The sequence below is a fragment of the Gossypium arboreum genome, chromosome 8 (genome assembly GCF_025698485.1).
Source record: "Gossypium arboreum isolate Shixiya-1 chromosome 8, ASM2569848v2, whole genome shotgun sequence".
Classification (NCBI taxonomy): Eukaryota; Viridiplantae; Streptophyta; class Magnoliopsida; order Malvales; family Malvaceae; genus Gossypium; species Gossypium arboreum.
This window is the reverse complement of record NC_069077.1, coordinates 15,988,196-16,012,311: the sequence shown is the minus strand read 5'-3', so window position 1 is coordinate 16,012,311 and position 24,116 is coordinate 15,988,196. Positions and strand designations below refer to the sequence as shown.

At 33.6% G+C, this 24,116-nt stretch overlaps 3 protein-coding genes across 8 annotated transcripts; 1 reads left to right on the top strand and 2 right to left on the bottom strand.

The window, feature by feature from the left end:
* Nucleotides 1-169: 169 nt before the first annotated feature.
* LOC108468282 (protein HAIKU1) lies at nucleotides 170-9,918 on the bottom strand. The gene is given in 5 exon segments (XM_017769174.2): nucleotides 170-403; nucleotides 3,129-3,922; nucleotides 4,130-4,205; nucleotides 8,374-8,457; nucleotides 9,787-9,918. Coding segments are annotated over 5 exon segments (1,320 nt in total).
* Nucleotides 9,919-10,364: 446 nt separating this feature from the next.
* On the top strand, nucleotides 10,365-23,431 carry LOC108469612 (uncharacterized). 5 transcript variants are annotated; one of them, XM_017770543.2, is made up of 11 exons: nucleotides 10,365-10,507; nucleotides 10,607-10,680; nucleotides 20,385-20,593; nucleotides 21,163-21,314; nucleotides 21,574-21,669; nucleotides 21,765-21,827; nucleotides 22,019-22,087; nucleotides 22,211-22,313; nucleotides 22,403-22,474; nucleotides 22,677-22,765; nucleotides 22,855-23,431. In XM_017770543.2, the coding sequence occupies exons 3-11, from the start codon at nucleotides 20,419-20,421 to the stop codon at nucleotides 23,005-23,007; spliced, it is 972 nt and encodes a 323-aa protein (XP_017626032.1). In that variant the 5' UTR covers nucleotides 10,365-10,507; nucleotides 10,607-10,680; nucleotides 20,385-20,418; the 3' UTR covers nucleotides 23,008-23,431. The 5 variants fall into 5 exon arrangements, with proteins under 5 accessions (XP_017626032.1, XP_017626034.1, XP_052887562.1 ...); XM_017770545.2 differs by having other exon boundaries at nucleotides 10,378-10,507; nucleotides 10,611-10,680; XM_053031602.1 differs by lacking the exons at nucleotides 10,365-10,507; nucleotides 10,607-10,680 and adding an exon at nucleotides 17,982-18,139.
* LOC108469614 (phosphatidylinositol N-acetylglucosaminyltransferase subunit P) lies at nucleotides 14,255-18,938 on the bottom strand. 2 transcript variants are annotated; one of them, XM_053031603.1, is made up of 6 exons: nucleotides 18,565-18,938; nucleotides 17,525-17,568; nucleotides 16,481-16,766; nucleotides 15,697-15,769; nucleotides 14,809-14,927; nucleotides 14,255-14,639 (listed from the first exon to the last, which is right to left on the bottom strand). In XM_053031603.1, the coding sequence occupies exons 3-6, from the start codon at nucleotides 16,665-16,667 to the stop codon at nucleotides 14,614-14,616; spliced, it is 405 nt and encodes a 134-aa protein (XP_052887563.1). In that variant the 5' UTR covers nucleotides 16,668-16,766; nucleotides 17,525-17,568; nucleotides 18,565-18,938; the 3' UTR covers nucleotides 14,255-14,613. The 2 variants fall into 2 exon arrangements, with proteins under 2 accessions (XP_052887563.1, XP_017626036.1); XM_017770547.2 differs by having other exon boundaries at nucleotides 14,255-14,617; nucleotides 18,565-18,920.
* Nucleotides 23,432-24,116: the final 685 nt, after the last annotated feature.

Sequence of the window (24,116 nt, the reverse complement as noted above, 5' to 3'; positions counted from 1 at the left end):
TGTCATACGAGTTATCTGATGATCTCCACTAGCAGAACTGGTCCAAGAACATACCAAAAAAACATACATGTTACAAGCAGTATACAATATATTTCACAATTGAAACTCTATGAGAGGGGGTTGTTAATACATGAAATTGATGTGAACGAGAATGTAATAACTTGAATTGTTAATCACTCCATCTAGGACTTGGGAAGGGAAAGAAACCAGATGGTGAGAGTGGAAACTCAAAACCAGAGGAAGGTGGAGGTTGAGGCCCTGGACCAAAAACCCCGGGCTGAACAGTGGGTGAGAAAGCAAAATTGGGAGTCATTGGAGGAAATTGAACACCTGGAGAAAGCAATGGATATGGCAATCTAGGGGACAACAAATTCATAAAACCCGTAGTAGATGGCCAACGAAACTGTTGGTTTAGCAAAGACTTAAATGAAATATAGAACTAAAGATGAAATGAAGATAATATAATTGATTAACAAAGCAGCCCTTATATACAAGTCCCAAGTAACAACCTCAACAAGAAATAAATTCAAATTGCTACTAACAAGCTAACAACTCCTCCTACTAACAAGCTAACAAATCCCCCTAAGACTTAGTCTTATTATTTTAAAAATAGTTGCAGTCTTATTATTTTAAAAATAGCTGCAGCCTTGAGATACTAACATTCTCCTCCTAACTCAAGTGCTGCAGACACCAAATTTATTCTTAAGAAACTCAAAATGACTAACATGAAAAATGTAGTAAAATATCCGTCATCTGATCTCTAAAAACCAGTTTCTTCAATATTCACCTTCTATGAATTCCTTCTCGACTAGTGTAGCTTCAAGAGTTGCCTCTAATTGTTTCCTGGCATGCAATGCCATCTAAATCAAAATTCCATAATTCGAAATCATCACAAGTTGCTCTAGAAAAGTCATGAGAGTGGCCAGAGTGCTTTCCCTTCTTCCAAGATCTTATGTTGTCACTATACTTGCGATTAATACGATTTATAGTTTGATTAACCACTCTTCTCGCAGCTAATAATTCCTTTTTCAATTTTTTATTTTGCATTGAAAGGTTAATCACCTTACCAACTAAATTCTTAAACTCAACAACATCTACAGATGTCAATTCTTTCGCTTCTTCAGTCAGCTTTTGATTTTGGAAACATAACCCACTATTCTCTTCTAAAAGTTGCACATTACTCTTGATCTCTTGAGATAGATTCTTTTTCCGTGGCTCATCAGCATGTTCTTCGGATATTTCATGTGCAAAAAATGATAGTTTATCAGAGAGAGATGTCACCTGCTGTTCCAAGAGAGTTGTCTTTGCATGCAATTCCTCATTCTCAAAACACTTGATTTGCAGTTGTTCTTGCATGATATGATTATCTGTCGATTTTATCTCAAGCTCAAAACTCTTTTCACTACATTGTGATGTCATTCCTTCTTGACACTTGGATGCCACTTGTTCCTCCTCAAATGGATTCAATAAGAACCTCTTCTTCTGCATCTTGATCCTAAACAATTCATTGCTACTAGAGTCAAGGATCAGACACATTCCCTCTTCGAACATCACCTTGAATCTCTTCTCTACCAATTGACCCGCACTCAACAAGTTTTGATCAATCTCAGGTACAAACAGAACATCTGAAATCAACTTAGTTCCAGCACAGCTCTCTATTGCTACTATGCATCTTCCCTTCACTTCTAGGTATTCTCCATTTCCTATCCTAACTTTCGACTTCAATGACCTGTCAAGGTCTTTAAAGAGCTTCTCATCATATGTCATGTGATTGGTACAACCACTATCAACTAACCAAATGTCACATAAAATGCTTGATGAGAAGCAAGAGACGACAAAAAAATGATCCTCTTCTTCTTCAACTATAACATGTACTCCACCCTGCTGCTGATTTCTTGATTCCTTGCAAAACCTCTCAATGTGCCCCATCAAGTTACACCTTCTGCATTTCACATCTGGCCTTCTCCAACACCTAAAATGGGGATGATTCTGTTGTCCACAATACTTACATGAAGAATACTTATTATAATTTTCAGTACTATTACCTTTTGCAACAGTTTCTGAACTACTATTGCAATCACTCTTCTTCCCATTCCACTTCCGTTCCTCTCCTTTTTCGCCTTGCTGCATCTTAGTCTTTAATGCTCCTTCTATGCTTCTTTCTATGCTTCCTTCCTACCTCATTAGCCTCCTTTGCTCTTGTACTTATAAAGCACTAATCAACTCCATTACTCTCAATTGAGTCAAGTCCTTAGTGTTCTCAAAAGAGGCCATAGTTGCTTCATATTTCTCAGGCACAGAGACAAGCATCTTCTGCACTAGTCTAGAATCAGAGAGATCAGTCCCAAGAACTCTTACCTTGTTGGCAATATCTATCAGCTTGTCTGAGTATTCTTTGATTGACTCAGACTCCTTCATTTGCAGCCTCTCGAATTCTCTGATCAAGTTCAACACCTTCATGCTCTTGATCCTCTCATCTCCTTGATACTCAGCTTTGAGGTAGTCCCATATCTCCTCCGCTAATCCAAAAGCCATAATTCTATTAAATATGGCTGGCGAAATCGAAGCATAAAGACAAGACTTTGCCTTAGCCTTCCTGGTGGTTCTCTCCTGGTGCATTTTGATCCGGTTCATAGTTGGATTATTGGGAAGTGGAGTCACCTCATAGTCTTCCTCGACAGCTTCCCAATAATCACAACCCTCCATGTATGCTTGCATTCTCACAGCCCATGCTTGATAATTCTTTCCATCAAACACAGGTAGGGCTAAGATGGACAGGTTACTCGATCTCGATTCCATTTTCCTCAAAAACCTCACAAGTGTATCTCTCAAATTTTCTCTTAGAACTCTCACAAAACTTTTCTCACAAGTCCCTCAAGAAAAATGGCTCTCGATACCACTGTTGGTTTAGCAAAGACTTAAATAAAATATAGAACTAAAGATGAAATGAAGGGATAATATAATTGATTAACAAAGCAACCCTTATATACAAGTCCTAAGTAACAACCTCAATAAGAAATAAATTCAAATTGCTACTAAAGCTAACAAATCCCCCTAAGACTTAGTCTTATTATTTTAAAAATAGCCGCAGTCTTATTATTTTAAAAATAGCTGCAGCCTTGAGGTACTAACAGAAACTAAGAAGTTGGTGAGTGTAAAAGAGCAGGCCCATTCATTGGTATCGGTGGAACAGAACCATTCATTTGTAGAGAAGGTGGATTAGGCATTTGTGGTACAGCAACATTGACTTCTCTAGAGGAAAAAAGAGCTGACATTGGTGGATTATGAAGTAAACCAGAAGAAGGTGATGGAACATGAGGGTCACCCGAAACTGGGAGGTATAGTTGAGGTTGAACTTGTTTTCCAACTGGGCTTGGATATATAAGGTATCGTATATAAGCTGAGATTGGAGATTCAACTGTGTTTGCTCAAATAGCATCTCCAGGTATCATAGGTTGCAACATTCCAGGTGATGGTTGTCCATATTGACCAGGTCTAACTAAGCTATTATTATAGTGAGCAGGAGGGGGAACTAAAGCTGGTGCATGAGATGGGGCAGGAGCAGGGGCAGGGGCAGGGGCAGGGGCAGGGACTGAAGATGAAGCTGGAATATAGTGGCGACCCATGGGTGTCAATGGAGGAGGCCTAATTTTTTGCAACCTCATACTTTGGGGTTTGGAAGGATTCAGGGGAGGTCTGGGCAAAGGCTTATTGCGTGAAGGTGAACCAGTGAGCTGCTGAACAATGTTCCGAAAATCATTCTTGTTGATGTTGTAAACCTGAGGTTGAGGCTACTTCCTAGTAACATTATTACCAAAATTAAGTTGATGCAATGGGCTCTTCCTTATATTCTTCCCTGTCTTATTCACACCTAGATGATCAATAAGCTGATTCTTCGAATTATTCGTTTCCAAAAACCAAACTGCAAAGTGAACTACAAAAAGTCAATCCCAGTTTTTTACAAGCACCTACAAAGTCAAACCATTTAAAAATATTCAAATGAATATCCCAAAACCTTAGGATCCAAGCTTAAACACCAGCAATCAATTTGTCAAAGCCATCTACAAGGGGGTATTAGTTTTGACTTCTCAATTCAAACAATCAAGATTCTTCACAGTAATGTAAGTACAGATTGAATAAAAGGCCACCAAACCAAATCCCAAACCTAGTTTTGATTCAGTAAGAAAAAGAGAAACATTTTCTTCCTACAAAAAACAAAAAAACCAAAATCAACCTACCAAAATTTTTATTGAAACATCAAATCCCAGATAAAATAATAAAGACAAAATATTTGTTTAATAATTAACTCCAAAATCAAAACCCACATCATTAAATTCCGTTAATTTCACTAAAAATAATTGTGAAGGTAAAAAGCAACAAAAAATAAAACGAAATGAATCATAAAAAATACCCATAGTCGTGAAGATCTTCTTCTTCCCCTCTGGGGTTTTTTTTTTTTTGTAAAATGAAAACAAATGAAATCAAACGAAAAATCAAAGAAAGAGACTAGCAAGCGTGATGGGTCAGTATGCAGATGGAGTTAAATTCAATGATCTCCATTTCTGACCAAGTTTGGTTTTTTTTAGGGGTTTTGGTAGTTGTGTAGGTTATCTCATCCACTTCACGAAGAACTTTTTGACTCTTCTTCCTTGTTAATTAATAAATTCACATGTGATAGGTATAACTATTGTTCAACTTTCAGATATGGCCTAAAATAGATGATGCAATTTTTCAGTCAATCCATTTGAAAACCCATAGGATGGGAAATTGTTAGCTATAAAGACTGGGGCTGTAAAACATAGAATAAGGCTACCACTAGTGGAAGACTCTTTGACTCTAAATTCTTACCAGTTTCTAAAATGGTCAGAAAATTGTGACATTAATATCAATTAACATTAGACATGGATATTATGTCTTCCAGCGAGAATCTATTTAATTAACATTAGATATGGATTTGTAGATGCTAGTATCCTATTTAGACATAACTATAACTAGATTCATGTTTAAATAGGATCTATTTAATTAACATTAGACATGGATATTATGTCACTTAAATAGATCCATATCAGAAGTTATAGTTAGAAATATAGAAGGTTTTGTTATGGCTTCATGTGCTTACCTGATGGGAAATGTAAGAGACTCTAACATGTTTAAATAGGATTTGTAGACATGGATCTATTTAATTAACATTAGACATAGATTTGTAGATGATAGTGTCCTATTTAGACATGGATATTGTGTCTCTTGCGTCAAAGTTTGCTTTAACCATTTTATTGTCTGATGGCCTCCACCTCTCATTTTGTGTCTCTTGTGTAACCTTGGGTAAGTTTGCTGTTTTCTCTAATTCCAGTTTATACGCGTTGATAAATCCTACGACCTCTTGTACTTTATATTTTATTCATTCATGATGTGTTATATTTCTGTTATACCACAGCGCCCAAAAAACAATAGCAATCATTGAGCATTCTTGTGAGTTTCTATTACCAAAATCAGCTACTAACCATTACCTCCAACTTTGCTCTCTATTAATGGTTGAGGGAGTTATCCCCAACTTTTGCATGACAAGTTTTGTAAAGTTGCAATCTCTGAAAGATGAGTTATGGTTTCTTCTTCTTCTTTGCAAACTGGGAAAAAAATATTCTCAATTAGTTCTCTGGCTTTAAGAGTACCTAACGTGGGCATAAAATCTTTTGTGATCTTGTATAGATTTATTCTAATTTTGCTAGGGACTTTAGGATTCCATAGATTTGTAAAATAATTGTTTGGATCTTCAGTTTGGGTTGTACTGTTGTATCCCAGCTCGTTTCTATCTTCTGTAATTAGCTATTTATACCTACTTTTAGCAGTGTAGATTCCAGTGTTGTCACCCCTTCAAACTACTTCATCTGTTTGCTTGCTATTGGTCAGCGGAATCGATAGTATTCTTTCTACTTACTCTTCATTGACAAGCCTTTTAACTTCTTCACTTATCCAGAAAACCATTTCACTGTTAATCAAATTCGCAACAGAAGTATAATTAATGTTAATATTTTGACACTTTATTCTTCCATCTCTAGACCATGGCAGCCACATATCGTTCCAGATATTTATAGATTCATCATTAACAATTTTCTATCTAATTTCTTTTTCCAACAGTCCACGAGCACCCCAAATGCTGCACCAAGTAAAAGAAGGGTAAGAGCCCAAATTTGCACTTATAAAATCCCCTTGAGGGTAATATCTAGCTTTCATGACTTGTGCAAACAAACAAGTAGGATTGTTGATTAATTTCCATCCTTGTTTCGCCAATAGGGCTAAATTGAACTTTGACAACTCCTTAAACCCAATTCCTTCTCGCGCTTTTGGTTTGCTCAATGCACTTCAACTGCTCCAAGGAATACCTTTATTTGATTTTAAGTTTCGCCACCAAAATCTGCACATCAAGCTTTCCAATTCGAGTCAAAACAAAACAGGCAACTTAAAACACTGCATGGTATAAATCGGGATGGCTTGTAAAACGGACTTACTGAACACCTCATTTCCCCCTATTGACAAATTACACACACTCCAATTACTCATATTTTTAATAAATCTTTCCTTAATATCCACAAAAGCATTCTTTTTTTGTCTTCCCGCCATAGTTGGTAGACCGAGGTACCTTTCTAGGTTATTTGAGACTTGCACACCCAACACATATCCCACCTAATTTCGTACTCATTCAGCCGCGTTGCTACTAAAATATATTAAAGATTTTTCAAATTTAACAAGCTGGCCTGAAACCTCCTTGTATTCTTTAATCACTGATTTTATCGAGGCTTCTCTAAATAGGATACTATCGTCTACAAATAATGTAGAAAAATCTTTTACACAAATAATAAAAAGATATGAGCTTAGGAAGTCCCCTTGTCGTAGCCCTCGTGAAGGTTTGAAGTCCTCTCCTTGGATTCCATTAAGGGATATTGAATAGGAGACACCTTTTACACATCTTATAATAATAATTATATCCAATCCTTGCAAAAACCTAATCTTCTCACCATACTCTTTAGAAAGCTTCACTCCACCCTGTTATAAGCCTTACTCATATCTAGTTTCAGTGCCTCCTCTACCTTTTTTATTTTTAAATGAATGTAAAACTTCGTATGCCACTAGTATGTTGCCTGTTATTTGTCTACCTTGTACAAAAGCACTTTGTGTTTCCTTAATACAAAGACTAAGAACTCTTTTGAACCTATTCACCACTGTTTTAGAGATGATTTTATAAAGCATATTACATAGGCTGATAGGTCAGAATTGTCCTATATTCTTCGGTGCAGGTATTTTATGAATTAGCACTATTTTTGTTTTGTTTATTTCTTTTATACCTTTTTGCTCATTCAAAACCTCAAGGCAAAACTTACAAACCTCGCTCCCCACATTATGTCAGAACTTTTGATAGAACAAGGCTGGGTGTCCATCCCTCCTTTATGCCTTAAGTGGAGCCATTAATTTTAATGCTTCCACTACTTTTTCTTCTTTAAATTTTTCCATTAAATCTTCGCTCAGACTTTCTGTTAAGCACAGTTGTACCTCAGCTAGCAACCTTTCATTATTTTGTACAAGTTTCGATGAGAAAAAAATCCTTGAAATAACTGGTTGCCAACTCTACCATTCTTTCATTATCATTTATCCATACTCCATTGTCATCTTACAAGCCTTTAATTGTATTTTTTCCTTTTTGGTATGAGGTAAAACTGTGGAAAAATGTTGTATTACGATCCCCCATTCGAAGCCAATTCACACTTGCCCTTTGCTCCTAGAAAAGTTCTTCCTTATCTTCTTCCATGTTTAAAGTTAACTTAATCTTGGTAATTTCTGCCAAGTTTTCTTTATCTGTTTCTTCATTTGTTTAGCTTACTAAGCCTTAAATTCAAATCCTCCCTTCTTATATACCAGAGTCCTCTTTTTATTTTCACCCACTCTTTTAATGAATTCCCCAACCCATCAAGTTTTTTTGGTAACGCAATCCCATAATAGTCCCACCCTTTTTTAACTTGATCCTCAAAATCCTCTTCCAAAATCCAATTCGCATCAAATCTAAAAGGAAAGTCGCCTTGCATTAACCTCTCCATTTTCCCTTCTCCTATAACAACTAATAATGGATAATGGTTAGAAAAGCTATGATTTAAATGAACAACCGAAAATCTTGGAAAAATCTTCCACCTAGCTGAACTTGCAACTCCCTTGTCAAGCCATTCCCTAATGTTGTTTTTCGGTAATCTCTTCATTTCTCATGTAAACTATTGTCCTAAGAAACCAAGGTTATTTAAATCGCAATCTTCTAAAACTTTTCTAAAAGTAGACATTTGCCTATCTTCACGCATACGACCTCCTTTTTTTCTCAAAAGAATATATTACCTCATTGAAATCACCCACAACCAGCCACGAAAATTGACTATTCCCTTTTAACAGTCTTAATAAGTTCCACGACTCTTTCCGCAGCTGTTCCACAGGGGAACCATAGAAACTTGTAAGCCTCCAACACACCTCTTCATTCTCTTTAGTTACCTCATCTTTCATTAGGTGATTTCGAGAAATTTTTAAAAGTAACATTCAAGTTATCCTTCTATCCTAATGACAAATCTCCTCTCGAACCTTTAGCACCTACAATAATCCTATTCGCATATCCACACTTCCTTCTTATACTTTCTATCTTTTTCATACTTACTTTTATTTCAATAAGAAAAAATTATGAGGCTGAACTTGTCTTAATTTGTGTTTGAGACATCTAACTGTCCGCGATTGCCCTAGGCCACTGGCATTCTAGCTTAAGGTTTTTATTGTGACTGGTCGGCCTACTTCATAGTGGTCGTCGATAAATCATTGTCCAACTCCATATACATAGAAGCAATGTCTCTTATGTATTCTTTTTGTTGCACCATTTTCCTTTTCTTCCCTTCTACTAATCCCATCGATCTATCTTCCAGCTCCTGATTTACCTCTAATGAGTTCATATGGTCCAAACTTATCCCTTGCCTTCGACTTCATTCTTCACCTATTCACCCATCGTTTTTAACCATCCTATTAGGAATAGTAATCATCCTCGTGTTTCTAATTTGGTCCGATTGCCTTGCATTGGAAAATCTAGTGGCCCTTTATTCATTCTTATTTTTCATATCCACATTAGTATTTCCTCCTCCTTTCAAATCTTCCCTCAACCATCTACTCATTGCTTGCTCCTCCCTTCTTGATGGGGCTCTTAGTGAACTATCCCACCCAAATTCTGCCTCTTTAATCTCATAGATAACTTTATTGGGCGAAAACTTTCTTTATGCCCTAAATGTCTACATAAGAAACAAAACAAAGACAATTTTTTATATTGGAAGATCACATATGAAGAATTATCATTCTCATAAATTATACGATTCTTCTTTTCTAATGAGAGACGAACATTTAATCTTACCCTGATACGCATGAATTTTTTTATTACTCTAGTTATTGCCACAACATCATAATCTAAAAAATCCCTAATGAAATTTCCAAATTATTGTGCCATCCCTTCTGACATAAACCCCATTGGAAAATTATGGATTTGTACTCAGAATTTTGTGTGAAAAAAAGGGACTTGGACCAGATCCTCTCTTTTCATTAAATGGTGGAAGATATTCAAATCCTATTAGAAAACCAGGGCATTTCATCCCAAACCCTATTTAGGTCAATCATGTTATAAAATTGAAATGACACTCTTTTGTCTTCAATTTCTGTAATTGTAACTCCCTCAAACGGATGTCATAACCCTACAAGGGTATTCCTCATTGAAAGAAAGTGTACCATGCTGTCAGTTAGGACTCTTACCACCAGGTAAAAATTATATTCATCTTCGCTGTCAGCATCGTCTTCTTGCCCCAGAACTGGATCTTCCTTCTCATCTTCGATATTAAGTCTTGCTGGTTCCTCTTCCATTGATGTCAATATACTGATTCTTTGTTTTTGGAATACTTTTAATTCAAAATCAAATAAAACAAAAGCTACTTTAATCTGTACTGTTTATCGTCGACTTGATAGAAAAGGACAAAAAGAACGAAACGAAAAAACCCTAAGACATGCTTAGACGAAAGAACAATTTTAATTAAAAATTGGTAAACTTTTTCGGAATAAGCAATTTTTAAGGACAAAATAAGAGGATAATAAAATAATTGTCTCCCTTGCCTTTAATTTAACAATATCAAGAACATTCTCCATTTATATCCCCAAATTTTCTTTTGAATTGTTTAATTAAATAGTTTGGGGACGATTTAAATAAAAAAGAAATAGTTTGGGGATGACTAATCTAAAAAATCTATTAATGGGTCATTTAAAGCCCGTTTTCAAATAAAAGGACATACCCAATTCTATTTTAAAATTTTAGTGATATGAAAAAGCCCACATCCATGATCATATTAATCCCCCGTTTCCATTATCCTCAAATTTAGCTAAAGAAAAACAAAAAAGAAAAATTTGCTTTCCCTCTATATTTTCTCTTTGTTTGGTGTTTCTAAGGGTTCTTCTAAAGGTAGAAATTTGTTTAATCCAATTGACAATTTCAAAGTTTCGTCTAGGGTTCGTCTCTCTAATCCTTCTTTTTGTTTAATTTGATATTTGTTATTTGAAGCTAGAAATTTCCAAAATTTAAAGGTTGTGATTCAATCGAAGCTTCCGCTTTTATCTTCCCTCGTACCACTGAAGGTGAGTTTATCTGATTTGATATTTTATGAGAACATCCATGGCTCACTTCTCATCGGTTGCTTCGATTTAGAAGTTTGCTGTGAGTGTGAGCTTTAGGTTGCCATATCTAGAAACGTTTTCCCAAAACAATGGATAGTTTCTTTTAGTGATTTACTTGTTTCGTGGTTTGTTAACATGCATTTTTTGGGATGTATATAGTGATGGGGATAATGGAATAAAAGCCTCATTGAATTAGCATATTGCTTTGCTTGCGAGATGAGTTTTAGCTAAAGCTAAAGTGTCTCTGTTTTTTAAACAAAAAATGTTAGCCAGTAGCCAAAAGGCATTAACGTTTATGAATAATAGGAGTGTAATCAAAGCCAGCTGAGTTTGAGCTAAATTTGGCATTCAAGATTTAAATTCATTTGAATTCGATCATGTTTTTTTTTTTTTCTTTTTTGGTGCAAATTCGATCATGTTTATGTTTATTCTGAAGTGGTTAAACTGATCGTAGCTTAGGATGAGCTTTGAGCTTGATGAAGGTGAGTGTATTGTTTTTGAATTTTCAATTTGATTGCATATGGAGTATAAAGGTTCCATTATAGTTTTTAGCCAAAGTTTGCTGATGCTTTTAGCCAAAGTTTGATGAAGGTGAATGTATTGTTTTAAGTTTGATTTATCATCTTCTTGGAGGCTTTAGTCATTTTTAACAGGATTGAGTTCATGCTTATGGCTTAGTGAAGGGATGGGCAAAAAAAATCAAAAGATATATTTAAATTATTATAGTAATTATTTAGCCTTATTTTTTTTTCTTATCAAACTATACTTTTTTCTTAATTATATCATTACCATGTGTCCCTATCTTTATAATAAGTATCTATAGGTTAAAATATGTTGTTAGTACCTATAGTTTGACAAAACTTGAGATTTAGTCTTTATACTTAAAAGTTAAAAATTAAGTCTTTTTTATTTAACAATCTCAGTCTAGTAATTAAAACTGTAAGTATTTTTTGTCAAAATTTGTCAACTTGGAATTTAGATTAGGTTGTCCTCCTATGACATGATATATGATTGACAAAGAAAATGTTAAATTGATAAACTTTGATAAAACTACCAACGACAACAATAATTAGACTAGGATTTTTAAATTGAAAAAGTAGGAGGATTTGAATTTTAACTTCTACGTATAAGGACCGAGTCTCAAATTCTATACAAGTATAAAAACCAACAGCACATTTTAACCTTATCTATATGATAAAAAAATCTCTCCATTACCTGGCACACTTGCATGCTTCACTCTCTCTCTCAAAGAACTCTCTTCTTTTTTGGCTTTTCGTTGTCACATATAATATAAGATATTGCGATATATGTATTTTTTTGGATAAGTAAGAATTTTTATTCATCCAAAAAATAAAAAAAGCAAATGTTTGCTATAAGGAAAAAGCACTACAAACTTAATGCACGGTAATTGCGTTACGTCCCCATTCTCTTGTCAAACAATCAGAAACATTCAAAATTGACTTACATCTAGATAATCTATTCCTTTCAACTCCTTTAGTTTCTTTGAAAAGAATGTAGGCGAACTTTGTTGAAGCTTTCTATTCTGTTCTCTCCATATCATATAACGAAAAGCACACCAAGCCAGCCTAAGAGGAGTTGAAGAAAGAGATCTTCCTCTGCCATTCCTAAGAACCCAATCGAACATATCCTGCCAAGAATCATGCTCCTCATGAAAAGAACAGGCCTGCAAACTTTGCTCCAGCAACACCACAAAAAACACAAATAGAATCAAGGTGGCAACCCCAAGAAATTAACCTATCTTTAGTTGGTAGCCTGTTTTGAATTGCCAACCAAGAAATAAAAGAATGCCTACGAATTGAAAGTCCTCCCTATATGACCTTATGCCAAGGCACCTTGTCTTACTTGTTCCTCGTAGTCTCCCAAACTTTACTAGCTTTATAAGAACCTTCTATCTCGCTAACCTGCAACATAAGCTCCCTTAAATTCAACAGCTTTTTCCAAGCCCAACTATTAATTTTTATTTATTGCAGAAATTCGTCCTCATAATTGAGGACAAATTTCATTCCCAAAGCTTTAAAGAAAAATGTCGTCCCTAAATTCATAAAAGAAAACATACTAAAATAATTAGCAAAATAATTCATCCCTTTAGAGGCAAAAATTGTCTTATTTAAATAAATATTTAATGACATACTCGTCTCTAAATTTCTAAATAAATATTATTTATAGATACATTTCATCATCAAATATTTTTATTTGCTAATGTATTATTACAATATCTAATAATACAAATTCTTAAAAAAATTATTACCTACATTTAAAAATAAATTTCACAGTATTAAATTTATTGAAATCTAAAATATTAATATATATATCTATAAAAGTCACTAGAATGTTTTTAATTAGTAAAAGACCTCTTCATTCCCTTTTATTTTGATATTGAGCAAATTGGTCCTTCTTTAAAAATTTGAAGCAATTTAACCTGTCAATTTCGAAAGTGAGCAACTAAGAATAATTAATCACAAGATTAATATTTTCATTAATTTTAAATAAATTTTATTGGTATAATAATATATTTAGCTATTATAATTTACACATTCTCTCAATTTGGTCATGATTTAAAAATTTAGCCCACAATATTTTTGTAAAGTGTAAATTGAAGTTAAAATTGTTGAATTTTTTAGCATCAAGACCAAATTAACAAAATATGTCAACATCGAAGGTTAAATTTGTTATTATACTAATCAAAATTACATACAATTGAAAAAGCCATTAACACCATGATTAATTATCCTTAATTAATCGTTTTCAAAATTGAAAGATTAAATTGCTCTAAATTTTTTGAGTGAGACTAGTTTGCTTGAAATGAAAACACGTTTTGAAATGAAAACCCAATTTATAATAAATTAAAACTTTGAAAGATGTGCGTGAAATTTGTAGAAAATGCTGTAGAAGTCAGTCTCAAAAGGAATGCAGAAATCAAAATTAAAATGTTCGTTCTGCATGCACGAAGGTTATATAAAAACCTTACATTAACTACCATATAAAAACTAAACAAACACACTAACCACAAGAGAATATATCACTTTTACTACCTCACTCAGCTAGAAGTTGTATCATAATAATTTAAAAACATATGTTATTCCCCCGATCACAAAAACACCAAATCTTATACTACATTCCCCAATAGCAAATATTTTATCCTCAACTCTTCAAATTATCCGAATGTCAAACTCATATAACTTGAAGCCACAATGACACTAAAAACCCAAAGGAATTTACATCCAAAATCAAAACTTGAAATTACCAACCACCCCTACTCGATTGACTGGTATCAAAGCTAAATGTGAATGTCAAATATAGTGGGAAATAAAAACTTGTAACAATTTAAAATTGTACAATATGATGATCTTTTTTTTTTTTTTTTTTTGTTACAAAAGAAAGGATTGTACGGAGCACATGACCCAACACAGACTTGATTCATCTCACAAATACATCTCCTAAACCCTAATGACAATTGCAGTATACTGCCATAATTGCAATTGGTCTTACACGTAAAGGATCCTATACCAATGCCTTAAAAAATTTCTTGCCAAAAATTTTATTGCTAATTGTTTGAAGTGATAAACAAATTATTTCTATGCCTAGTCAATATGTTCATAATCACATTAACAAAAAGAAACAACCTATTTTTTTTCCTTGAACAATCAAAATTTATGCATTCCAATCTCTTCAAAACTTGCCAACTAATTCGGTTTCCTTCCCTAAATCCAATAATGGTGAGACGGGATAGATGGACAGCTAGAGTGGATGTATCATTTAGCATCTTCGAACATGAGAACGTTAATCTTGTCGATCCCAAGATCAGATATGGGTTCAATTGGCTGTTCATCTCCCTCCATATGAGACAAAAAGCTTGAAGGTTCCCTACTAAATTCATCTACAAAGACGTGTAAAATAGACTATAAAGTCCAGTCAAGCACTTGCAATGCAAAGAAAACTGAATTTAGAAAATGTTGGAACAAATTTATTCGACAAACCATTTTGACTAATGATATGGTATCCTCATAGATACGTCTGGTCCTAATGCAAACCATTAACACATCAATAGAAAAGCAAGTTAAAACTCACCAAACATTGTGGTTAATGAAGTTGGTGGTGGGGTTGACATGAAGTTGAGGCCGATATAAAATATAACAGCTAATACTATTATTACCATAGCATAAGTTGGAACTGCCAAAGCCCAATATCTGAAAATCAAACATTAGCTATATTATCCTCACAACAAAATTGTTAAGTTACACCAATGGTCTAGGCAACAAAATTTCACATAGCTAATTTGAAGGTTAGTGAATGGTTCAACAAAGGCAGAATCTTCCCAAATTAGCAATACATTCTGTTTAACTTACATGAAAGTTCACTTGGCCATTACCATATTTGATATTTCAATCCCGTCATTTCAAGGACTTCCTGTCATGGTTAAAGCTTTCGCTGGAAGTTAGCAAGACATAAGTTCAAGAGGTCCAGGGTTCCATACGGACTTGTCTTATTGAAAATGAGGTTAAAGGAATTGCAAGATTGGTGCAGACTTCTTCACAACCAATACACACCTATGGTAACTTTCAGTTGAATAGAGAGTAGCAAAGAGAATATATCAGAGTTCAATTCAGCTTCTTTTAATGAGAAATAAGTGTGTGACTGCCTGCATTCCACCGCTGCCTTATTTTTTCTTTCTTTCTTCTCTCCTTTTACCCTCATGTCAATTGAGCAAAGATCTTATATTTGCTTTCCTACAATCTACCATTTTGTTTTATTTGCCATAAAATCCCAAGATCTAAGTTTCAACACATTCTTGATGTAATATTAGATCTCTGATCATCCTCAAATATTAAACGACCAAACATGTATAAAAGCTACCACTCAAGCAAACCACTTAGTCCCACATTATATCATCCATTTTTACTAGGATAGAGATGTATGTGAAACCAAAATTGAGTAAGCAAAGGAAATGTTGCTGACCTGCTAGGATAATAGAAGATCCCGATTGAATGTAACCAAGGTTCGGGAATATATGCCCATGCTAAGTAAATAGCTGTGCAAAAACATGTTAGATAAATATGTGAGATAGTTTAGGCCTTTAAACAAATCCCTCATTACATAGCTTCAAATGCATCTAGTTTTAAATGGGATTATGCACTAAGGTTTACAAAGAGCAATGGACAAATAAGTGTATCCATACGAACAAAATTTTAACAATTTCTAAGATATCACAGCTTATAAGAATGTACAAGCATACTCAAGTATTAACTGGAAGAGCAACACTAGAGAACCATAACAGTATTAAGCTAGGCCCATTAGTTCCTACTTAAATATTAATGCTTCCAACAAAGACAACAATGGTGAATTCTTCTAATGAGCGTGCAAGATATTCCTTCTCAGACCCCAACTTAGATTTCCACATGCTACCAAAAATAGCTTGATTTCATTGTTTTATTAATCGTATTTTACTACTGAGGTGAAAGTGAAATTGGTCAACATGCTATGGGTGAATGTGAAACTTAGCCACCAAGCTTCAGTTTCGTTGAAATTTAACACTATACTTCCAGTTTGGTTGATTGTTCAGCAAAAATCAAGTTAAAAAAGCTATCTAGTGCTTGATATGTTTCCAGAAACAAAGACCAATTAACAAAAGCCACAACTAAACAAAACCTGAAATAAACATAAAATCTGACACAATTAAATAATAACATCGATAAAAAAACAATGTAATGATAGAAAAAGAGGGAAATCACGAGATTAGGACCTGTAGCAACAACTGTTGTAATGGAACCAACAAAGCCATAAACCTCGGAAGGCTTTGGACCATGTTCCCCAGAATTAGATTTTTCGTCATTTGGATCAACAAATGAGACGGAGGCTGTTGTTGTTCTCCCTCTTTTTGAAAAACTGAGGATTGTCCTCGGACTATTCACTGAATGGGGCTCTTCCATTGGTTTTTTTCCCCTTTCTTCTGAATATTGTAGAATCCAAATCACTGTAATTTTTTATGGTAAATGTGGTGGAGCTGACCTGCTGGAGATCAGAGAAGACTAGAGCAAAGGAAAAGACACTCAGAAAACTGACAAACCATGAAAAAGGAAACACACACACACATATATGTATATTACAGATGAGAGAGCATCATTTTGGAGTAATTGTTTTTTTATGGTAAATGTGGTGGAGGGCCCAAATAGCAATGCATAGTATGCATTTTGCAGAGGGAAAAAGAATCTCCCTTTTTTGCTACATTGGAATTCATAACAGAAAAAATGTCAACACCAACTCTTTTAAACCTAGAAATTTGATGAAATTTAATCTCATCATCCATAACATGCAGTGCTACTTTGAACCCTATATATTCCCTTACACAGCAAAAAGCTCAAATTCTATAAATATAGATATTTTCAAATATAAACCTTTCTAAAAGAAAATTTATTTGTAATCTTTTAATTTTTATTTTTCCTTTTAATTGCAGCTAGCAAAGAAGTGAATCGTTATAAGAGCTATTCTTTATCAAGCAGATCCTCGAAAAAGATACTCTAACCTGCAATAATACTTCATTTTAAAATCAAGTTCATAAAACAAGTTTCTCTTATATTCTCTAATTATCATGATTAAGACAAGAGAAATAAAACCCTTTTCCAGATTGCCCATATATTAATAATAATAAAATCCTTTTAAAAACATGTTCATATATTAATAAACAGATCCTTTTAAGTATCAGGAGAGAGTTGAATACAAAAGTGCTGAAATTAGATATTCAGACACGATAGAGCAAAAAAAGAAAGAAAAAGGAAATGAAACTAACCTTAATCCAAATGACTGTTTCTTGGGCAACCTTTCAAATCCACGCTGAGAAAAACAAAATGAACATTTGACAATAATCAATATTTCTTTACTCATCAATATGACATCCATAAACATAACTACCAGATTCAAACATGAATATAATGAACATGAAAATCAGCAAAAATGTTTTAAAATCCTCTTTCGAAACCAAAGAAGAAAAATTCAAGATGCAGGAGCAATTTCCAAATCTGTTGAGTTAGTCGTATTGCTTTATTGGGTCACTTAATTTGATTGTGGTTAGGTCCTTAGAGAGTTAGTACACGGGTCAATAATAAAGCCCAGCTCTTATTTACTATTTAGTTTTATTTTTGCAATTTTCATTTTACTTTTTTGTTAGATAGATGTCGTTGTTGCGGTCAAGTGTGTAAAGAAGAATCTAGGGATATAAACTGTAAGGGGTGAATAGAAAATCCAGTATGGAATTGTTCTCTAAAATTCTCTCTTATTCTGTCAATAACTCTTTTCCCTCTCTCTGGAAATTCTTTCTGTTCCTGTCTTTTCTTTCAGCGACAATTCATCAAACACTTGGCGAGCACCTAATATTAGCGGCTTTCACATCCACCTGTCACAACAGGTGAAGCCAAAAAACTTTCCACTGTCAACATAGGATTTTATACAAATGATCAAAATAAATATGCCTGAAAACTTGCCTCAATTCTAATTCAAGGATGCCAATATATGATGAAGACAACTGACCTCAGCACCATAATTTCCAGAATTCAGTTTCTATTCAAACTATTGTAGTATAAAACCTTATGAGAATTACACTAATACTGGAATCAATTTTGAAAATTGAAACAATATACAATTAAAACCCTAAAGGAACATATTTTGGCCATTTCAGGAGGAAGAACAACGCATACAGTCTCCACCCAAAAAATTTATCAAAATATAAAAAGAAATTAAATTATAGAAAATATTAAATCTAAATTTTTAAAAAAAGGGATAAAGTAAGGGGAGAAAACTAGAGAGACTGAAATGAATGAAAATTTAGATTACCTGTACTTGTAAGCATTATCGAAGTATTTATCAGAGTATTGAATCAGACCCACTATTGGATTTCGCTTAACGTCAAATTTGATTCATTCTATCTGGAAACAATTGAAGCAATAAATAACTAAATAGAGCAGAAAATATGTCACGGAGCAACCCCTTAGGCAGTAGAAAAACAGAGTAGTAGAGAGAAGAAGAAGAAGAAGATTAGAGGAGAAAGATTAGAGAAAAGAAGAGTATAAGATGACTGTATTCATTCGATAACTGCCTTCCCAGCCCATGCTCGACGTTTTTAGGGTGATAACGGCTTCTCAATAGCTGACAACTGTTGATACAGCTCATCAAAAACGTACCCTTCTTATTACCTGGGAATATCCCTTACACGAGGTCGTTTTAGGTCGTACCAGAACCTTCCCCCTAAACGCGTCGTTTCATTAACCACTAAGTTAAACGCAGCGTTTTACAATTATTAAACAAAAATGAAAATTAACAGAAATTAACAGACTTCTAATCATAAAAGGTGTGATGACTGTTGCCCTCAGTTTTCTTCCATGACAATTTTTATAAATATATTTTGAGTTTAAAATTTTACTAATATATATGTGTCAATTTTCTTATAGTTTGTATTTCCTATAATATATTATAGATAGAATTATAATTAATTTTAATTTTGCATTTTTAGTGTATGTTTAATATATTCATCCACATATCAATATATGCACATTTAGAGCTTGCATTATTTAAATTAAGTTTTATCATATAAAAATATTGATGTAAAATAAAGTATATTTATATATGTATAATATTGTATTCATGTAAAAATAATTTATTTTATTCAAAAAAGTTACAACGAATAATAATATATTGAAAATAAAATTAACTGCATTGATATGATGAACAATAAATAAGAATGTTTTAAAATTAATTAATTAATTAATTAATTATAATAACATTGTATTATTTAAAGTAAGCAACATGTATTAAATTAATGGAAATATATTTTTTAAGGAATCTATCATGAATTCCAAATTTGCGGCTATATTTTTATAAGAAATTTTCTTTGAATTATTATTTTTAAATATAGCTAACAATTACACATGGTTGATTATTATTGTGACAAATAATAGTTTGGAAATTATGCCTCGTAGAAATTATTGTTTTTTAACTTCATATTATTATAGTATATATATTAGATTGTATAAAATAATTATTTTTTGTTAATTTTATTAATAATCGTATTATTAATTATCTTTTAAATTAATATATTACATACAATAATTTAATTTTAATTTTATTTATTTATTTATAATTTTATCAAACTACTAATTTTATATAATAATTAATATTTTATATAATTGTATAATTATAATTTATACAAAAAAATAATCTCTAAAAATTATAATTCTTTATAATAAAGCTTTTATTGTATACTCAATACTGCCTAGGGAGAGTTGAAATTGATTTATTCAAAGCGTTAACGGAGAACACCAAAAATAAAAAAGTGGGAGCCCAATCCCATACTGTGGCGAGCATTATCGCTACATGTCATTAAAACATTGGTGATGTTAGATTTTCCTAGCAAAAAACCCACGAATGAAACAACCCCAATCAATTTACATTACACCAAAATATCAGTCACTCCTCCACTTCAAATCAATATATACAAAACAGGAAACTTGCGGTCAATACTTTTCGACGATCTCCACAGAGGAAGAGAGAATCACGAAACAAGCTATGGGGATCCCCATACTGTCCTTATCTTCCAAGACGATGCCGTACTTGGGTTCCTGTTGCGTTTCTTCTCCCTCTTCTAACTCCAATTTCAGGTTGCTGTGCGAGTTTGGGGCGAGGAAGAGGAGAATGTCTGTACGGTGCGCAAAGGCGTCCGTGGAAAGCACTGGTGAAGCTGCGATTAAAGAAAGAGAGAGCTTTACTGGAAGTGCCATGGGAGTTACCACACTGGATCAAACCTTCAGTGAAGACTTTCCTGTTTGGGATAAAATTGGTGCTGTTGTTAGACTCAGCTATGGAATTGGTAATCTTTTTTCTTCTTCTTCTTATTAATTATTTGGGTTTTGCTATAAAAAAAGAGAGCCTACTTTCGTCTATAAATGACAGATTTATGGAAAGAAAAAAAGTATTGCAAACATTGATTAATTAAAGGCTAAACTTTTTGTCTTTATATTTCCTTAGGAATTTCAGAAAGTATTAATTTGAAGTAAAGGGCTTTTTTAAAGGTTTTGTTTCCCAAACCGCTAGAAACAGGAAAAAAAGGGGAATTCCTGTTAAAGCTAATGGTCCAAGGTAGTCAAGTAAAGGTGGATTTTCTTTTTCTTTGCCCATAAAATGGTTTTGAGGTTTAATTTCAAGATTAAATATTTTTTTTTCTTTCATATTGTATATATTTTTTACTTTTCCTTCTCTGAGAAGAAAGACTGATGTAAAAAGTCTGCTGTTTTTTATTTTATTTTTCAAATTTGTGATTATTTAAAGCATTATCAACTATTCAATCTTGTATCCTATTTTGGTGGTCTTGTTTAGGTAAAATAGAATAATTAGTAGCAATAAATAGTTCTAATTTTTTTGTTTTGTATGTGTGTTTAGGGATATATGGAGGAATGGTTTTAGCTGGGAGGTTCATATGTTCAATTACTGGAATTGACTGCATGGGAGGTTTTCACCCTTCATTGGATGCCATTCTTGAAGGACTCGGTTATGCAGCTCCTCCAATCATGGCCCTTCTTTTCATATTAGATGTAATTTCATTATTTCCTTGTCAGTTTTATCTTTGGTTTTCTACCTAATTACTTATTGGACCTTGACTAAGATTAACCATGTTCTTCCTTTAGTCATGGGAATCCTGGTAAAGATTATAGATATGGGTCTATGCTTTCAAAGAAAGTAAAAATTGATTAGGTGGGGTTTCAAGGTGTTATAAATAAAAAAATTCACATCGATTTTCAGCTTAGGTTCTTGTTCAGAAGTTTATATTTTGATGAACTTGCATGGTCACAGGATGAAGTAGTGAAACTTTCTCCTCATGCTCGTGCAATAAGAGATGTCGAGGATGAGGAATTAAGGAGCTTCTTTTATGGAATGTCACCTTGGCAGGTAAACCATCTTAAATGTATTTGTTGCATAGATATCCCCTCTTACATGCTTCATTTTTAGCAACTAACTGGTTTCACTTTGCACAAACTTTGTAGTTCATACTTATGGTCGCTGCAAGCTCAGTTGGAGAGGAGCTTTTCTATAGGGCAGCTGTTCAGGTCTGTCATCTTAAAAGCTCTCTATTCTGCTATAATTTTCTCATGAAGCTTGCTATGCATATACTTGTTGGTTTTTATGTCGAAAGTGTCACATTTTTTATATCTGGATTATGAACTTCTTGTCTCAACTGTTCTAACCTATAATGAAAATCAACTTATAAAAAATTTGCTTCTGTTTGAAAAATGTTTAGGGAGCATTGGCTGATATATTCCTTAGAGGCACTGAATTGGTTTCGGATGCTCGAGGAATGGCAGCTTTGGTATACATTCTGTTCTACGAATTGTATATTCTAATCTGTGGTAATAATTTATCTTCTTTTTTTTTTTTTTATTTGCTCAATACTGAAAATTTTGTGATTTTGTTTGTTCCTCCGCAATTACAGACTGGTGTGCTACCTCCCTTTGTTCCATTTGCTCAGGCATTTGCAGCAGTAATAACTGCTGCTCTTACCGGTTCTCTATATTATGTGGCTGCCTCTCCGAAAGGTGGATTCTGTCACTGCTCTTTTTGAGAAATTTTTAGTTATCCTCGAGTTCAGTTTTTTACTTATTCCTTTATTTTTTCTCCTCTTCAGATCCTACTTACGTAGTTGCACCAGTTCAACGATCCGGTTCTGCTCGTGAAGATCTGAAAAAGCTATTCGCAGGTGCTCATTCTACCCATAAAACATCATTCATTCAAATGGTATTTTTCCATTGTAAAATTTCAGGAGGCTAATCTTTATCCATGGCCTTGAGGCAAACCTAATATAATTGCATCACTGGGAACTAAATGTTGTGATCCGACAGTATCTTATGTAAGCATTCATCCTTGATTTTTTTTTTTTCTTTTTGGCAAACATGTTGCAGCCTGGTATGAGAGGAGACAAATGAAAAAGATCTACTCTCCGCTTTTGGAAGGAATATTGGCCCTTTACCTTGGATTTGAATGGATCGAGGTAACAATTTTGTTGCACTATTTAGGGAGCTGAGGAATCAACTAAACCATTTATCTTAGAACAGCTAAACTAATTGGGCTTGTTTACAGACAAACAACATTCTTGCACCTATTATAACACATGGTATATACTCCGCCGTTATTCTGGGACATGGTCTTTGGAAGATACATGACCACCGGAGAAGGCTACGCCAGAGGATTCAACAGCTTAAATCAGAAGGAAAGAACTCAACCAAACTATGAAGAAGCTACTGATGTGTAAAAAAAATCAAGGCATGGAGGAATTTTGTATATCGCACAAGAGTCTAGAGAAAAGTAGAAATAATATGCATTAATACATCATTTATAATGTATACTAACAGTGTGCTGAAGGAAATTAGGGCACCCTGAATGTATTTACAAAATAATACCAGTTTTCTTTTCTTTTCTTTTTTCAAAAGAAAGGAAGGTTTCTCCAAGTTGGTATCTGCTAGCTAGTCCTGCTTTTTTTTTTTTCTTTTTTTTTGTCTTGCTATTGAAAACAATGGTAGAATGGTAAGGATCAAGCATTATACCATGCCATGAAAATTACTTTGGTTTAATTGTGATGTAAAGACAAAGGTATAATAATTCAATGCATTTGTTCTATTTGTGGGGCTGCCAAGACAAGTTGAACAAGTTAAAGGAACCAGTGTTTTAAATTGACAATCTTCTTTGGCTATATGTGAAACAGTTTTAGTCATGAAAGGAAGGAATTTAATGTTTTGTGATGCTTTTATTTGTTACTATTGATAGTGGCTTCTGCCGCTAACAACCAAACACGTGTCCTTGTATATCTGTTTCCTTTCCAAGCCAAATGCAACCCCCAATTTCCAAAATCATTGCTACCAGTGGAAGAATAGACTAATTTACTTAAAAAAGCTAATTTTTAAGTATATTTATAGGAATAGGTCGGTTATACAATTATTTATCGAAAATGACAATTTTTTGCAAAACGCGCCTACGTGGCCGCGCTTAAGACGGAAAATGCTAGTAAAGCGCATCCCTGGGGAGCCTTTTTTGTCACGTCAGCAAAACGCTTCTATGTAAGTGCATTTTGCTAACGTGGCGAAAAACGCTCCCCAAGTGCGCGCTTTGTTAGCATGTTTTCAAACCCAACGACTATTTTTTTTTATCGTTGGGGGTCCAACGGTAAAAATAAAAAATAAAAATCCCCCTCTTATTATTTCACACATAATTTCGTCACAATTTGGCAAAAAATCTCTACAATTTCTCCCTAAAGCTCTCAAATTTCTCATTAAATTTCTCAAAGCTCATTATAATTAGTTATTTACTTTAATTTTTTTCTAAATTAGTATTATTTTTTATAATTT

Excerpts from the sequence above, each read along its gene's own strand:
- LOC108469614 (XM_017770547.2), bottom strand. The coding sequence starts at position 16,667 with ATGGAAGAGCCCCATTCAGTGAATAGTCCGAGGACAATCCTCAGTTTT. Across the intron at positions 15,770-16,480 it reads TACAACAGTTGTTGCTACAG|CTATTTACTTAGCATGGGCA; the intron begins GTCCTAATCTCG and ends GTTTTTGCACAG. Across the intron at positions 14,618-14,808 it reads TTCATTAACCACAATGTTTG|ATGAATTTAGTAGGGAACCT; the intron begins GTGAGTTTTAAC and ends ACGTCTTTGTAG.
- LOC108469612 (XM_017770541.2), top strand. The coding sequence starts at position 20,152 with ATGAAACAACCCCAATCAATTTACATTACACCAAAATATCAGTCACTC. Across the intron at positions 22,314-22,402 it reads TGTGGCTGCCTCTCCGAAAG|ATCCTACTTACGTAGTTGCA; the intron begins GTGGATTCTGTC and ends TCTCCTCTTCAG. Across the intron at positions 22,475-22,676 it reads TCTGAAAAAGCTATTCGCAG|CCTGGTATGAGAGGAGACAA; the intron begins GTGCTCATTCTA and ends AACATGTTGCAG.